This window comes from Lichenostomus cassidix, chromosome 4, assembly GCF_008360975.1.
Source record: "Lichenostomus cassidix isolate B80296 chromosome 4, HeHo_3.0, whole genome shotgun sequence".
NCBI lineage: Eukaryota > Metazoa > Chordata > Aves > Passeriformes > Meliphagidae > Lichenostomus > Lichenostomus cassidix.
In genome coordinates, this window is record NC_139484.1 from 39,944,217 (window position 1) to 39,961,082 (window position 16,866).

The window sequence follows — 16,866 nt, forward strand, 5'->3', positions numbered from 1 at the left end:
TCAACTTTATCTGCTGCTTCAGCGTCCCCCTCAGCCCGACAATCAGTAAGCTTCAGGATGCAGCGTCCTTCTGGTTTCTTAAAGCAACCTTGTTGCTGACTTCATATCATGCTGATTATGTTGCTGCTGTTTGATTCAGCTGTGCAATACAGTATTTTGACTTTGTACATGACTCTGGTTCATGTAAACAGAAATACTAATAAGGAGATTTCCCTCTAAAGGTCTTGTTTCACATCTTGTCTTTTTTGAAATGTAATAGTTTATTGCATTAAAAAGTCCTTCCAGCCCTTCAGCTGCATTTTTTAGATAGTCACTTGAGACCATGGCATGCACCAGTCCTAATGCCTTGAAAAATCTGGACTGATGTCATACATATTTCTCATACTGAGGAAGAGAAATGTGGTATTAGGTGATGATGTCTTTTTTCCTTTGTAGCAATCTTGGCTTTTTTAAGGTAGTTGTCTTTTACTTGTGGCTTGCTAGTAGATAGTAGTGTTCATAATAGGTTTTTGTAACTCTGTTCTTGTCAAGTGTATTTCAAAGACATTCTCTGTTACTAAAGTATAATTCACACCCTGATTAGAACAAAACACATAGAAGTGACTCTTTCAAAGTAAAACCATCAGAAAGGATATCTGTATCACAAAGAGCTTGCAGGGTGACTGTCAGCTGCTGGGGGCACAGCTTACATTAGGAATGTGAAGGAAGATAGGCACATTTAAAGAAATAAGGCAGGTGTTCAGGTCGGTGAAATCTCAGTCTTGATAGCTCAAATACTTTTGTATATTTTGAAGTAGAGGAAAAAAATCCTCTCATTCCTTCTGACTAGTGTCTTTACTCTGGTATGTCCTAACATGTTTTGAGATTGGTTCAGTATATGCCTGCAATATATTGTCACTACATGGTTCATCCTGACAGATTACATTGTGTATGTTCAAGGTCAGAATTTATCAACAAGTAGTACTTCACTTTCTTACCTTTTCTCCTCTTCCTTGGTATCTGTTTTGAGTGGAAACCCCTTACATGTTTGGTGCTCTTTTTTTTTACTCCTCTTTTCCTAGTGAATCCTGTAGTGTGTTTTGATTTGTAGCTGGGAATGAATAACATATTAGATGTATTCATTTACAGACTTCTTTCATGTGCAATTTCCATTTTGTTTTTCTCTGAACATTGGCCATCTCAAATATTGAATCCTGCAATGCACTTCAGTAAAAAAGATTTTGAAATCTAAGAATTTCAGTTTTAGGTCAAACCCATAATTAGGCTCGGAGTTTCCAGTGTCAAAAATTATGCTTCTATAATGACTTGTTCAGTGGAGAGATTCGTTCCAAATTCCCATTATTAAGTTATTGATTTATACTTAATATATGGGGTTACTTTTTGGGTGTGGGGTTTTTTTATTTGGCTGTTGTTTAGTTTTTTTTGAGAGACCTTAGTTAGGAATTAAGTATCTGTAAAGTTTGTTCATGTTTCTATACTGCACAGAGATTTGCTTATATGTCCTTTCTAATCTTGGCAGATACATGTAAGGTAGGGCAAGTTTAGCTTTTTTCTAGGCAGGTGATTGCTCTCAGTTTTGGTGGAAATCGTATGCATATGTGAAACTGAGGTCTTGCTCAAATCATAATTTTTTTTTCTGCCTGGCTTACTGGAAGGGTGGCTTGCTCTCCAAGGTGCTGTTGTTTTGGAGAGCAATTGCTAGATCTTGTTTTTTGATGTTTCCCAGATTCAGTGTTTTTTTTTTTTTTTTCTTTTTTTTTTTTCTTTATAACTAGAGAGGGGAAAGAAAAATAAAAGATTTGAATGGCAATACTGACTTGATGCCTGTCACATAAGGCTGTTTCCGAGTTCCTTTTTGGTGACTGCTTTTAAGAAAGTCCTTCACCTATTTACATAGTACTATGTATTTTTTTTTGTTTATCTACCTAGAGCACTTCTGTTTTTACATACTAGACCAAAATGACCAGCTGAGCTGGATTGAAGACAGAGCTTTTCACCCACTTGACAAAGGTATATTCCTTTCAGTAAAGCAAAGAACTTTTTTTTTTTTTCTCTCTGGTTTTAGGGCATCATATTTTCTTTCATAATAGTTGTAGCTATGAAAATAGATTTTTGTAAATATGAAGCAGTGTGCCATTTCATCTTTTTTTTTCCTTGTGCCATTGAAGTTTCCATATAAGAAAACAAGTACTTTCAATAGATTTTCTTGTTTTGTTGTACTATAAGATCATTGGTGTTACAACTTTTTTTACCTGCTAATATACATCCTCTATAGTTAATGGCTGTGCTATGAATTTATGTATAAAGTAGCCTCCTCAGAATCATAATGTAGTATTTTGGTTTATAGTATGACTGCCCAAATGTTTGAAGTAGACTTTTGCTTTCCAGGCTAATATTTAATTTGATTTTTGTGCCAAATGTTACCCACTATACAATGCAATCTAAAAGAGTACAAGTAGTCTTTTCCACCCACATCCTCCTCCAAAACTGAAGGTCAGATTCCTTTATGTCACTTAACTTTTTGAGATTTGTAAGCTGGGTTCACAAAGTAGGCATTGGAATAGTAGCATGGTGCACAAACCTATCATTGCACTCCATACTGACTCCCTAGCTTTGGACAATCAAACTCCTGTGCCCATGGCATGGCATTGTTTTCTATGCACTAGAAAAAGGCGAACCTCTTAACTCACATCAAAATATTTTTGGATGTCATTTTCTTATTTTTTCTCTGTGTATGTCCATGCCTTGGTTGAATGAAATGTTTTCCTGACAACTTGGCAAACCGAGAGTTGAAGAAAAAAGGTTTTAAGGAGCAAATGTTTAAAGCCAATTCTGCCTTCTATAAACTCATGGATTGCTCTGTTTCAGGCTGCAGAACCAGAATAAACCCTGGTGCAGGCAGAAGCAAACAAAAAATCCCAAATGCTTCAGAGTCTGCATTTTAAGCCATAAACCTCCTGTCTTACTTCAGAGCTTAGTCTATATGATAATAAAGTATATTGGACTAGGCCACTGTTTGTGAAGTTTAGACAGTAACAGTCTAGGATGCTAAATGGAGCCTGAAAATCACTTGCACATGTGGAACAGCATGTACTGAAACTGGCTTTCCAGAGGTGAAAGGTCAGAGTGTTCCAAACTGCACAGCCTGATTTCTATTTCAAAACTCATGGGTGTATGGGAAGTCTTTTTATAATGAATACTACTTATTTTAAGAGTTCCCAGAGTAATGAGACTGATTATGTACAGATTGTAGTTTTTCCTAATTGTATTGTTAGGGAACAGGAATGATTAATAATTTGGATCCTGGTGAACCTATCAGCTTTTGGTTCGTGGATATCTGACAAATTAGCAATACCCTTAGTTTTTCCTGGCAAGGGAGAAATCCTCTCTCCTTTTCCTAGGTGTTATGACAAGCAGCTCTGTTATTTTTCTCATACATGTGGCGAAGAACGGAGGAGTGGGGCTCGTGTACTGTACTCCTCTCCCAGGCATTAGAAATTCTTAGGCATGAAATACATGTGAGGTGAAGAAGGACATTCCTACAACTCCTCCCCACCTGCCCCAGCTTTGTAGAAGCTTTGAAGCAGGGATTTAGGTCAACAGACCTCTCATTTTAAACTTCTGGTTATCATTTTCACATAACTCTGGTATTTTTCTCTGCTGTTTAGATGCTGAGTACCAAGCGGCAACTGATAAACATTTTCTTAAATGTTTTGTATGTAGGCTAAGGAAGTCAGGAATGTAATTTCTTTTTTTTCACCCCCAAATTATTTCACTTTCAAAGGTGGTAAATTTGTTCTGTGAATACTGCAGAAACTGAAGACTTAAACCCCATATTTTTGCAAGAAGCTTCCTATGTAGCAAGTGAGGAGTAGGTGTCTTAGAGCCTTCTGAAGCCTACATTAAGGGTCTATTCTAAATTAACAAGCCAATAAGTGGAAAGTAATCTTTTTTATTGAAATGGTACATTTCAGAACTGTTTCATAAACTTCTAAGCAATTTGAAAGTATAAATTGAAATATTTTATTTTCAAAAGTTGTTTAATTACAGATGTGCTCAGTTTTCATCTTATCTGATTTTTGTGCACTGTTTTTTTTTTCCGTTTCCCTTTTAATTTTCAAAAAATATAAAGGAGGAGGAGTTGGGGACATTTATAAAATAATGACTTGTGTTAAAAAAAAATCAAAAGAGTGTATTGAATGGAATGAGATGCTTATGTCACATTAAGGCAGTGAAGTACTGCTCACCTTAATTTTGAAAACTCATGTCTATACCCTGTGTTATCAATTCTGTTTGCTAACTGACATATGCATATATTGATTTTCATTGTATTGTACTACTAAGATTCTGATTATTGCACTGGTTTCCTAAAGTGTTGCTTCTGTCATAGTATTTCTATTTTGCCTATTTTGCAGGGGGTTAGATATGGTTGTGACTAGGAAAGGAATTTGTAGTCTTTTACTGGTTTATTTGTGAGCCTGATGTAGTCAGCCATAATTATAATTATGACTCCAGGCAAAAAAGCTCCAAATAATTTCTCAAATTTTGTGCTTAATTGCTGCAACTCTCAAATTTCACAATTAATTTTATGAGAGTTGAATATTTTCTGAGAGGCTGTGTTTTCATTTTGGGTATGGAGAAGGGTTTGCCCCAGTTCTGACAACCTGGAGAAGTTCTAATGGAGAATCTTAAAGTTGACTGAGGAAGGAGTTGTTTTTCTTTTCAGCTCATTCACTCATCAGTGGTTCTGTTCCCTTTAATAGCTGCAGTCAAACGTCATCTCCAAATTTGGCAAGCTGATTCCTTTTTTGTTTAAAGTTAAAGCCCATTTTGGCATTGGAAACGAGATAAGCTCATTTCAAAGGACTAAAGTTGGAATGAAGTTATCAAGGCTCTGTGCCAGCAGATAAGTCCAGTATGCTTCATAAATTAACATGCTGGCACTTACATAATTTTTTGAACAACACAAGCTGGCTCTTACACAACCCTCTGATGTGCTTGCCATTTAACGTTACCTGAACAAATAACGCGGAGGAGTTGTTAGATTTATAAAACCTCTTTCATGAGCCATATTACAGAGCAGCATTCAGGAAACAGTCCAAATACTTCATTAGGTGTGCAATGACATATACCTACAAGAACAATAACATACCTCTTCAGACACCCAGCACTGCCTCTATTAGAAGCAAAGTCTCATTTTTTATTTCTGCAAGAATTAGTCCTATTTCTTGATTTCAGGGGTGATGTTATGCATTTAGCTATGTAGTCTTTCATTGCTATGTGGAAACTTTAACTGTGTCTTTTCAAGAGAAAAGCTTATCATATTTACTAAGGGATAGTGAAGAGATCAAGTGGCATCAAGACACTAAATCTCTTGTTCTTCCCAAACCTTAGGTGTAAAAGGTAAACATTTACCACTAGATTATTATTGCCTGTCTCTGTGTAGGCCAAAATACATGACTGGATGCTGTTAGGTAACTATTTATCTTTTCTTGTGCTGCGTTGCATGATACAAGTCAAGTATTGGCAGGGCACAGAACAGAGGAGGCTATCTGACAATCTTTCTGGAGGACATAAGGTGATTAGGACCAGGGAAATGGGTGGTAGAAGTGATGGAGGTAACATCAGGCCTTCCAAAGGGGTCTGTTAAGTTGTAATTCAGCAGACAGCAGTAATTTTAGATACTTAGAAGCTGTTGGCCAACTCTGTTTCAGATATGACCCAGTCAGCTTCTGCTGTGTACATCTTGCTTAGACATTGCATGCTTTCTTTTCAGACATGCATTTTGTATTTGCTATTCTAGTCTTATTTATGGGATGTGAATTACGGTATCCACACTTTTCACAGACTAAAATTGTCACAAAATGCTGTGGTATGTCCCTTCTCTGTTAGTTATAATTAACCTTTTTCTACTCCTTAACTAATCAAGATAAAAAAATTACAGGAAAGTGAATGTGTGGAGATTACCTATGCTGCTACTGAAGAAGGAGCTGGTTCTATTCAGTAGCATGATATGTGACAAAAATTTCAGACAATTTTGCAAAACTCAAGACTAAGAACATATCCATAATTTAACTTGTGTGACTAGAGGAACCCATCATGCAGGAGGTAGTAGCAGTGCTTTCTGAATAGCATTTCATCTAGTAATTATTAGATGACAAGAGAGAGCTTGTTTTTCTTGGAGCGGTAAAACTGTCAGTAAAGATACTGTCTATAATGTAAGTCCCTCCCCATGGAAACACTTGTGTGTATGTATTTTTTCTCCCTTCTTCTAGTATATTTTTGTCAGTGAAAGGTATATGTGGAAAAAGATCTGAAGTGTCAAGCAAAGAACAGTGATTTCTTAGTTAAAAAGAAAATGCTTATCCCTGTGTGGTTGTGATTTGTACTTTATTCCTGCTCTAAGATTTAAATTTTTTTTTCCATCTGTAATTTTAAAATTTTTATCTTTTGACTTCTTTGGAATGTCTTACATTGTAAATAACAGATAGTAAAAGTCTGGGAATGCTATGACTACCTACAAAGTACCTTTTTGGAAGACAAAAATAGGGTGGGAGGCAAAGCTGTGTATCTTGTTTGGGTCTTCTTCCAAAGTTTCTTCTATTTTTCATTCTAAGCAGTTCTCTTTTAACCACACCTTTATCCTTGGCTGTAGAATAGTGCTGTTGCATAGGGCTCTTTGAATATAGCAGAGCAAAGTGCTTATAAGCAACTGTAGTCCGTGTGAATGCCATTGAGGGTGTGTCTGCTGTTTCCCTTGGGATGGCTACAGGTTTTTAGAGGCATGTAGGCAACAGGACACCATGAGAATTTGGACCATGGTCCATGGTGGCTCATTCTGTATCTCTGTACTGGACAGGTTTTTATGTCAACCACTGTCTGTGAGCTTGTGTACAGTTGTGTCCATGAGAGAAAAATATCCTTGGTAATAGGTATTTACCGTTGTTCTCTATTAGTCTACTAACCCAAGACCTCTATCTGGGACACTTAGGAGGAAGGGAAAATAAAAGTTCATTCTGCCTTAAGCCTGAAAAAAGTATTTTTTTTTTCCCTAAGTACAGAGCAGTCAGGTGTTTCTTCAAAGCATGTCTCAAACCTCTAGATCAATACCTTGACCTATTTTGTGGTCTCCCAAGAGATAAGACTTCATACACAAACAAATGATGAGATCACATGTGAGATCACATGTTAGGTCACAGTCACTTGTAGTCCAAGTGCCAAAACTTCTGAGTATTTTTCTCTTAGAAACAGGCATCAGAATGTCCTTTAATATACAATTGTTGCCTTATGTTCCATAAAGTACTGTGCTCAGCACCTATTTTTCTTTCACTTTGTGGCTTGGTTTTAGCATTTTAATAGCAGTTGCTATGGAAGAGTTAGCCATGTTTATTGGGTCATGACAAACGGCAACAGCTGAAAGACAAATATTGTATTCTGTTTTAAGTATAAAGTGGGCCCTGAGCCAGAGATTAGCAGCTTCAGAATATAGCTAGCCACAAAGCTGGATCCTCAGATCCTGACGCACGCTCTAGTTACTTAAGCAGAATGCTTAAATGTAGCTAAATACTGTAAATATTTTCCTCATTACTATTTTGATTTCTTTCTGCTTGTTTAAAGGACGTTGGCAGCCTTTTCATATCCATGAATCAGTTTATTATCGGCAAAAGACAATACCAAATGAAAGTAATTAATTATGTTTTTCACACTTTGCCCTGACTGGACTTCCTGCTTACTTCTGTTCAGTGAATATAGGGGCAAGCACACAGAATTGAGAAAACATTTGCAAAAACTGGCTGTATTGTGAAAAAGGATGAAATGCAGCTGGGAAAAAAACAGCAGAAACTTAAGAAGGACAAACCTCACATTTTATCAACTGTATTTGAAATGGTAGGTGTGAAAACGGTCAGATACGCATAAGGAGTCTGAAAACTGGTATTCATATATCAACTGTTGCCATACTCCAGCATGTGGAGAGTTAATATAGCTCATACCATAGCTGGGAATATTTACTCTTGAAGTTTTCTGGTACTGTAGAAATACAGGCCAGAATTTGGGTGTAATTCCTCCATGGCTTTTCAAAAGGTAATCCTAATTCTGCAGTGTGAAGACAGGTAAATAATGGTGTTTACAGGTAGTGCTTTGAAATGTGAATAAACTCTCCTAACAAAAATATCTCCGGAAGTAAAGACATGGAAATGGTTTTGCCTGCAATCCTTACCACCAACTCCCTTCAGCTAAACAAACACCCAACAAACCAAACACCAAAATACCTGAAAACTAAAAACTCTTCAGAAATGCAAAAAGTCTCCCAAAAATTAATTTCCCCCCCCTCTTGCCTGTCCATTTCATTTCAGTAATCTCTCATTTTCCATTTCTCAGAGCTTAAAAGTACCTTGCTAAAGTCTTCTCACTTGAGGGAATGCCAGAATGTTAAAAGTCAGGATCTTCTCACCAGCTCTAGTCCATGTACTGTGGGAGCTGTTAGCTAAAATAGGTTTTATGGCAGGAGACTTTAATCTTTGGAAGTTCTGGATTTCAGTAATGATGTCAAGATGCTAAGGTCTTTTGGTTGACCTCTGGATAAGGCAAGAGCCAGAGCATGAGAGCTTGAACAGAATAAAACAGAATTGCAGTATTTTTCAGTAGTAAAATATTTCATATTCCATGGATGTCTGCCTTTCCTTCAATAGCACTTTTGCCTCGGGGGCTGACAGGAGGAGAAAGAGGGATAGAACAGGAGGGAAAAGTAGGATAGGTCACTGGTGTAGGGGTTTTGAGTGAGCGGCTGCGTAGTGCTTAATTTACTGCTGGGCTTAAAACCAGGACAGTTGCCTTTCAGGGTGAGCAGGCTCATAGAGCCTGGAGGATCTTTTTGGGCTTGCCTGTCGCTGCCTGTATCTTCTCCTATTGATTTTCCTCTTTTTTTAGTTTAGTCTGACTGTAATAGCTACCTTTCTAAGGCTTTCCTGGGGAGGCATCATTCATGGAAGAACAGGATGTGTGTGGTGAAGGAAGAAGGTTGACAAGGCTGGCTCCATGATGTGGCCAGGTATCCTGTTTCTAGGGCCTGAAACAGCTCTCCCATGTCTTCTCTGCCTCTGACGCCCCAATTACACTGCTATTCCTCCACTAATAACCATCCCACTTCTCTGATTTTGGTGTGTTTTGTTGTTGTTTTAGGGGGTTTTTTTTGATTGTTTGGTTTGGTTCTTTTTTGTTTGGTTTGTTGTGGGGGGTTTTTTTGTTGGTTTTTTTTTTGGAGGGGGGTTTGGTAGGTTTGGTTTGGTTTTTTTTTGTTGGATTTTTTTTGAGTGGAGGGGTTGAAACATCTGCTGGTTTTGTATCTGAGGTACAAGATGTACCTGTGAATGTATGTTTATAAGTGACACAATTTATTTTAATCTAGTGTTTCCCCCCCGTTTGCATTAAAGCAATGGTTAAGAACTTAAAGGACCAAGGACCTCATAGCACGAATACTGTACAAAGAAGGAAGCTGCAGGTTTTCAGCCGTGAGGATTTCTGTCTCGAAGTCTGCACTGTTTGTGACCCTGCAATGACATAGATAAACAAAGGAAGTGTGTGTTGCAAAGGATGGAGAAAGTTTGGATAGTTAGCAGTAATTTCAGGATACTGTGCACAGAATTTATCAGTGATGTGTACAACTGAAAGGTCAGTTTTCTGTAACAGCCTAAACACCAGAGAAGATTTGTAATCAAAGCTGTGATGATCAGAAACTATTACCTGATGCTGATGTCGGTTTGGGCCAATTTCTTTCTTTGACCACTCTTCTTTAAAACTCCTTGTGACTGGAATGGTAGGTACAAAAATTTTGCACCCCTCTGAAGCAGTATGCTTGTTTCAGAATGTAAGTATGGATTGGTGGCTAGCAGAGGGGGTTTTTTTGTGTGTGTGTCCTGGGTGTTTCCCTGTGGTTTTGGTGGCATATGACTTTCACACTTTCTGCTTCAGATTGTGTGTGGTGTGCTGCTTTATGTCTTGTACCTCAGAGCTGGCTGCAGGAGCAGATGAAAGGAATCTATAAATAGTTCCTTGAACTCTCCCACAGCATATGAATATTGCTTTCTACTACCCCAGATGTACTGGGCACATTCATTTGTCCTCCTTTATGGTGTAAGGAGGGAAGGCCTCATTCTCACCTGTTCAAATATTTCCAGTTACGTGTGAAAAACCCCCCTATCTATAACAGATGGATCTGTGGTAGTGTAAGAAAAGCCTCTGGTGGGTATTAAACCAGCTGGTATTTGTACATGTTTCACATTACAGTTCAGAGCGCTAACCCAGGGAAGCATGAGTTGGGTCATTGCATGCTTGGGGTTTATCTAGCAAATCACAGCGACAGAAGTGGTGCGATGACCCACTTAGAACAACATGTTCAGTCTCCTCAGCATTCCCCATCCGCACTGCTGGTTTCACTTGTGTGCTTTACTCAGGGGTGAGGAACAAGTCTCAATGCAAACGACTGAAGGCTTGATTATTTTAATAGAGCAGTTTATTTCTTTGTTTCTTAAGTGGCAATTGTAGAAAGTCTTGAGATAAAATGACTCCATTTTACATTAATGTAAGCTGGCCAAAACAATCTTAAAGGACCAGATCCTTTAAGATATTTAAATAGGAAATGACTGTTCCACTCACTTGGAGCTAGAGCCCAGCACCCAGGAGGACACACTTTAATACAGGGCCCTCTCTTGCAAACGGAAACATCGACTTGTGAGAGAGAAGTGAATCCCTTCCTTTTGGAGGGAAGTATCAAGAGCCACTGCATGTAACTCTGTGGTAATTCTTCATTCCTAGAGATAAATAATTACATTATTCTTGGGATGTTTTTAAAGTGGTTTACTGATTTATCTGATGGATGGAAAATGTAGGAGGATTACTTTGCTATTCGTTTATATGGGTGATGAAATAATGGCTTCCAAGTTTGTTATTTGTGTTTGGCAGCAAGAAACATGAATTGTTGAGATGTGAGTGTCTGTGCTGAGGATAGCAACGCATTTCTGGTTGTCAGTCAACATTTTCTTCTCCTCCTCCCCCCCACTCCTGCCCTGGTATCACTGGTGATGTAATGCCATTCTGATGCAGTGGAAGCCTCTGTGCTCCTGATTTGTAATTAGATGTGACATCACTATACAAAGTTTGTTAAAAAAATTGGAATAGGCATTAAAGCTATTTTAGAAGGAATGCTTTCTACTTTTTGGTAGTATAAAATAGTTACCACAAAACTTTGCTCCTTTGTGACCCCTAAGGAAAGAGAATTTAAATATCAAAAGGCATATTTCTTAAAACATTATATACGGGATTCAGATAGATTCAAACAAAGCAGCAGCTGGAAGTCCTGGATGCAGCTGCACACTGTAACTATTTACAGCACATTTGCCCTAGGAGTTGTACCTGCAGGATTGTTCAGGTTCTTCCCTGGTTTCATCACCACATATTAACTAGAAACTTCACTTAATTTTGTTTTTATATGTTTCAGAGGTGACACAAAACCCCTAACTGAGATCCTAGCAGTCACAGTAGCACGTTCTTTGGTCTAAATAGTTTCTGACTCAGGAAGTGCCACAGGAATTAATTCATTCTTTTGTTTCAGTGGATTTCTGTCATATTCTGCATAGATATATGTAAAAATATTTTTAATTTTCAAAGGAATATGACTTGACTATATTGATGAGAACAATAGATTCTATTGGGTAATTTTTAGCTAGGACTTGGGAACTTAACTATCTGGCCATTACAGGGAGGATGAAAGTAAAATGGCAATTTTCGCATCCAGTCAAATAAATGGCATGATGTTGATTATCCATAGAGTTGCAGAAGAATGTCTTACTAAATTCAGGATCCCTTTTTACTGTGTATGGATAAGGTACTGATTTCCACTGTGTTGGTCTGGCAGCTCCCTGCTCTGTAAAATGAGTGGATTCAGGTATTGGTCTGATTGACATTTGCTGGTTGCAACAAGGGGTTCTGATGGATAAAATTGTTTTAAAGAAAAGGCATTTTTTAAATGTAACTTGTTTGCTAGGTACTAGAGAAGGGAACTATCTGTGCTCTGTTGTGGGAGCAGTTAAAGAAGTAGTTTCTATTCTCTGCCTGCATTCATACTTTTCAATATATTTTAACCAACCCAAACTGGACATTCAATTATTCTAGCGCTTCTCTCTTGTGCAATTTTAGTTTCAAGTTAACACAGAAATTATTACCAATACTGCAGGATCTGTTGACTTCAAAGGAGTTTGCTGTTAACTGGAGCAAAGGCAGGGTTTCACCCTGTAACTATTAATGCTGTAAGGCACTATACTTAGCAATGACCTAAGGTCTTTCTAGAGCTACTGACTTCATGTTTCCAGCTTCCCATGGGCTCATGCACTGCTTTTTCAAATGCACAGGAAGCACCTCGTGTTCCTGTTCGGGTTCTGTATATCAGCATTTAAAAGGCAACTAGTAAATACCAGGCATCACAGAATGACACCATGCTTTGCTCTGGCATGGGTGACAGAATGTGAGAGCTGCTAGGGTGACCCTTTGCTTAGTTTGGGATATAGATCACTACCCTGAACTGCTCATGCATTAGTCTCCCTGGCTTGTTGGTATGTTATGGGCTTTCTTGTTTTAGGAAGCCTTTGCCTCGACAGCAAACATACTGACTGCAGGGTAAGCACTGAGATCGACTGTTTTTTAGGGATGCTGTGGTTTTGTTACCTATTTATCTGTAATGTAGTGCAACTCTGGACAGACTTGATTTTATTGCACTGGCACTGGCTTTTCTTAGTCTACAAACCCAGCTGCCAACTCACAGCATTAAAAGAAAATTCTTTTAATGAAAGAAAAAAGGAAAAAAAAAAAGAAAATCAAAGAAATTTAAAACAAATCAAGATGCATGTTTATATATGCTGACAAGAGAAAATTGGTTTGATATGTAATTTTCCAGAAAAATCAGTGAGTATCAGGCCTTTGATTAATCTGTTCTCATCTTTTCCCACATATAAAACTGGCTGGCCTCTAATTTGGCAGGCCTTTATGACAAAGCACCACCTAGTCCTGTGGGGCATCCTTCACGATTTTATAGGGGCCTATACAAGGAAACTCAAAACATCCTTTAATTTGTTCCTTAAAACGTGTAGTTGGGATTTCAGCAGACTTAGCAGAATTGAGTATGTTGGGTATACCTGGATATAGTTAAATATTTCTCTACTTTTGGACTAAAACATTAGGACTACAATCTTCTTCTGAAGTGTCCATGACTTGCTATTCTCATTACAAAGGCCTATATTTTCCCCTTTTTCATTTACTTTGTGATTAGCAGAGGATTCTATTTCACCCCTTAAACCACTCAGACCCTTAACTATCCAGAATTTCTGTATTAGTGAGACTGTACATACCGGCTGGCGTTATTAGGCTAGTTTTTATAGAAAGAGACTATTAAAGCACACTACTTCCTGTTTCTGATGGTTCTCACAGGTATCTGACACAAGGCAGTACTTCAGTGATGTCCTGAATCCCACACTGGGTCACCCAGCAAACAGAAAGGACAAACCACACGGTGTCTGGTTATGTGTACATTTGGTTATTGGGCTGTGAGAAGAGATGCATGTGGTGGGTTCAAGGTAATTTAGCAGAGAAAGGGAACAGTCACCTCAGTCATACTAAATTAGGCCTTTCCCAGATTGACCGCACTCCCAGCACTGACAGTGCTTACACTGACAAAGGAATTTCTGCTGGAGTTTTAGCAGCAGCCCCTGGTCTTAACATCCCTGTAGACAGATACCACTTTCACCTAGATATTTATTATTTATTTAGAGATGTTGGTGATTTTGAATTTTCCAACCCAGCAATTGTAAAGACAAAACTGAGCATAAATGGGACTCGAGGAAATGGATTATTCCTGTCCAAATGCAGGTTGCTGTTGTACTGGATTCTTCAGTGGTAGAAGTACAGCATTTGGGAAGAGGCAGCCTGGCAGGAATGGCCAGCAGGACCAAAGAGCTACACTCTGAGGCACCAGCAGTAACTGTGCTACCAGGCAGTGAAAAAAATTCAACAAAAAAACCAAACACAAGCCCCCCGCCCAAAACCCACAACCTGCTTTGCTTCTTGTTCCAAGTTTTTTTTGACAATTATTCCTTGCCAGACAGAGATGTCTCAAGTTCAAAATGTTCCCCAAAAACCAGTGTTTTCTCGTTAATTCTCATTCCCATGCTGTCACTTTACATGGGAATTTATGTTTTGCTTTTGTTGAAGGATTAGGATGTAGGAACTTTAGGCACATATAAAGAGTTTACCGTTTTACCTTTGTGCTTCTGTGTGAAGGGTGGTTCTGGCAAGAGAAAAATCATCTCAGATTGGCATGCCCTCTGCAGAAAGTCCATAATGTTGCTTTTGCATTCAGGTGTTTTAGGTATGACACAGCAGTGGACCAACTGAGAGCTGTGTGGGCAATGCTAGCTGCCCATATATATAGCTGATGTATGCCTGATGGGGGGGATGTAGGTATGTGGAAGTACAAGGTGTAACTATTTAAATATAAGACTGAAGAGTTAAGCACTTTGCAATAGTTAAGTGATAAGTTGTGTGTATTTGGAGAAATGATGGGGGAAACAGTTTTGTACTCCAAGCAAAATTTATTAGAAGTCTATTCAAGAAAAAAACCCACAGAGACCTTTTGCTTGTAGGAATTCAAAGTCAGTTACCTGAAAACCAGGTATGAAAAACCTGCATTTTTCTAAAATCAGAGACAGAGTAGAAACAGTACTTTTTAAATATCACAGGCAACAGATATTTAAGTCTTCAATCATAAATGGCATCAAAGATAGTATTAATCTCACAGCAAAGCTGCATGCAGACCTAGTTTAAAATTGAAAGCCTTTGAATATAAAGCTTTTGCCATGAAATCTGCAATAATAAAGGTATGCTGCACAAAGATGTTTCTTTACCTTTGCCTTATTGACCTTTCTCAGTAATAAAGACATATGTACATTTAGATTTGGCTGGTAAACCATATTTTAATTAATAAAATTTTGCATAAAATGCTATCTTACAGAATTGCACTATCCAGATGTGCTTATGGTAAACAGAGCAAGAAAAGAAAAACGCATTGAAATGTTCTGTATGTGAACAGGGCAAATAAGAAACTTAATTTTTTAAAAATCAACAACCAAATGGCTCTGTACAAAAAAGCAAACTTATGTACAAAATGCTACAGAGACTACATACATTTTGATAATTTTGATCCTTTACCCATCAAAAATGCAGCAGAAGCTTTTGCCATCTATAAGGTGCTGAAGAAACCAAATCTGAATTTTTGCTTTTATAAAGCCATAGTCATTATCATCCTGTGCCTTAATTTAATTTGCTATTTATGCTTACCTTTGCTTATGGAAAATGTATGTTTTCAAACACTTGTTTCATTTAGAAAAAAACCAAAAACACCACCTCTAAAATATATCTGTCTTAATACTTGTGACATTTTTTCTGTCTAAATTCCTAAAAAGAATGTGTAACTTGGGTTTCATTAACATACATACACATATATAGTGAAATAAATCAGTACATGATGCTTGTGAATATTTTTCAGGTGGCTATGTTAGGAAAGAAAAAAACCAAAACCCAACAACCCTTTGCACTAACACTGTTTACTTCCTGCTTCTTTAAATTCCTGATAAGTAAAAACACTAACCTCTTACATTTCATGTTGCTTACTATCACAACATTTTGATTACAACCACTTAATATCAGACATCAGTAGCAGGTTATTATCGTCTATGCTTACAGCATTGTCTGTCTCTTCCTTAAATCCTCTTTTCCATGTCATTGTGCCTTTTGCACTTCTTACTTTTTAACAGAAAACACTACAAGGTTCGCTACAGTTTTTCATTAGGGAAGAAAAGAAAAAAGATTTAGCCAATACCATTGCACCCATTCAGAACACTTGCAGTTCTTCCATTTTTCACTTTGCTTGCTTGAGATTTTACAATCACTGTGCATTTGTTACAGCATACAAGTGCAGGCAAAAAATCTATATTATAGTTTGTCATACATTGTAAACCAGTACAATAGGCAAACCCGTGACACAGCAATGTGGAAGCAACAAATGCTGCCAAGCTAATAAGAATGTGTAAAATCAATTTTTTTAAAAATAGTAAACAGCAACTTTCCCCTGTATTACATGCATGCTGAAAAAATCCCACCAGACTTCATGGAAGTACCACAAATGTTCAAACCAAGAACACTTTTCTCCCTGCCCCCTACCCCCCCGTGGCAACTCATCTCTGTACCTGTCATCAGGCTTTTCCTATTGTTTCACACGAAAAGACTTTAAAGCAGGGAGTATTTAAATGTTGAAATGATTCCTCTTGTCTCAGAAAAGCTTAGTTATTCACACTGTGGTCGTTGCTGTAATACTGCTGGAACGGTTTGGTGGGTGGGATGGGATGAGGATGAACTAGATGGCCTCTATTTGAGACTGCAAGCGAGAAAACAGAAGGCCAGCGTAGCATGTTTTCTAGCAGCTTTATGCAGATGTGTTGCAGAGATGCAGCATAAATAAGTAGAAAAAAAAATTTCACAGCCTCTTGACATAGTTTCCAGGGAAAGTACCAAAGAATTTGGTTCTTCTTGAGGTTCCTGAAATTAGAAGCAATAGATGAAAGATGGGAATAACAACACAAAATCACTTTGTAAGCATGGCCTTAAAATTTTTTTGTTTAATATTGCACAAACAGAAAGATCTACAGTTCCTTATACTATATAATTCTATTTGTGAGGTTTAACAACATAAAACTGCAGGAAGCAAAAAGCAAATGAAGAGGCATATTTGATTAAATTGTTAGGCCTGCTTAAAAGTTGTGCTAA

At 37.7% G+C, this 16,866-nt stretch overlaps 1 protein-coding gene and 1 long non-coding RNA gene across 5 annotated transcripts in view; one reads left to right on the top strand and one right to left on the bottom strand.

The window, feature by feature from the left end:
* LOC146438308 (uncharacterized) overlaps positions 1-16,866 on the top strand; it is a 46,904-nt gene that overhangs the window by 6,358 nt on the left and 23,680 nt on the right. The gene's annotated exons all lie outside the window — the stretch shown is intronic.
* SORBS2 (sorbin and SH3 domain containing 2) overlaps positions 14,617-16,866 on the bottom strand; it is a 205,274-nt gene continuing 203,024 nt past the window's right edge. For all 4 annotated transcript variants that reach the window (XM_085058783.1, XM_085058785.1, XM_085058784.1 and 1 more), the window contains one exon: positions 14,617-16,638. In XM_085058783.1, coding sequence (XP_084914909.1) covers positions 16,577-16,638 — 62 coding nt within the window. In that variant the 3' untranslated portion in view covers positions 14,617-16,576. The remainder of the gene's footprint in view (positions 16,639-16,866) is intronic.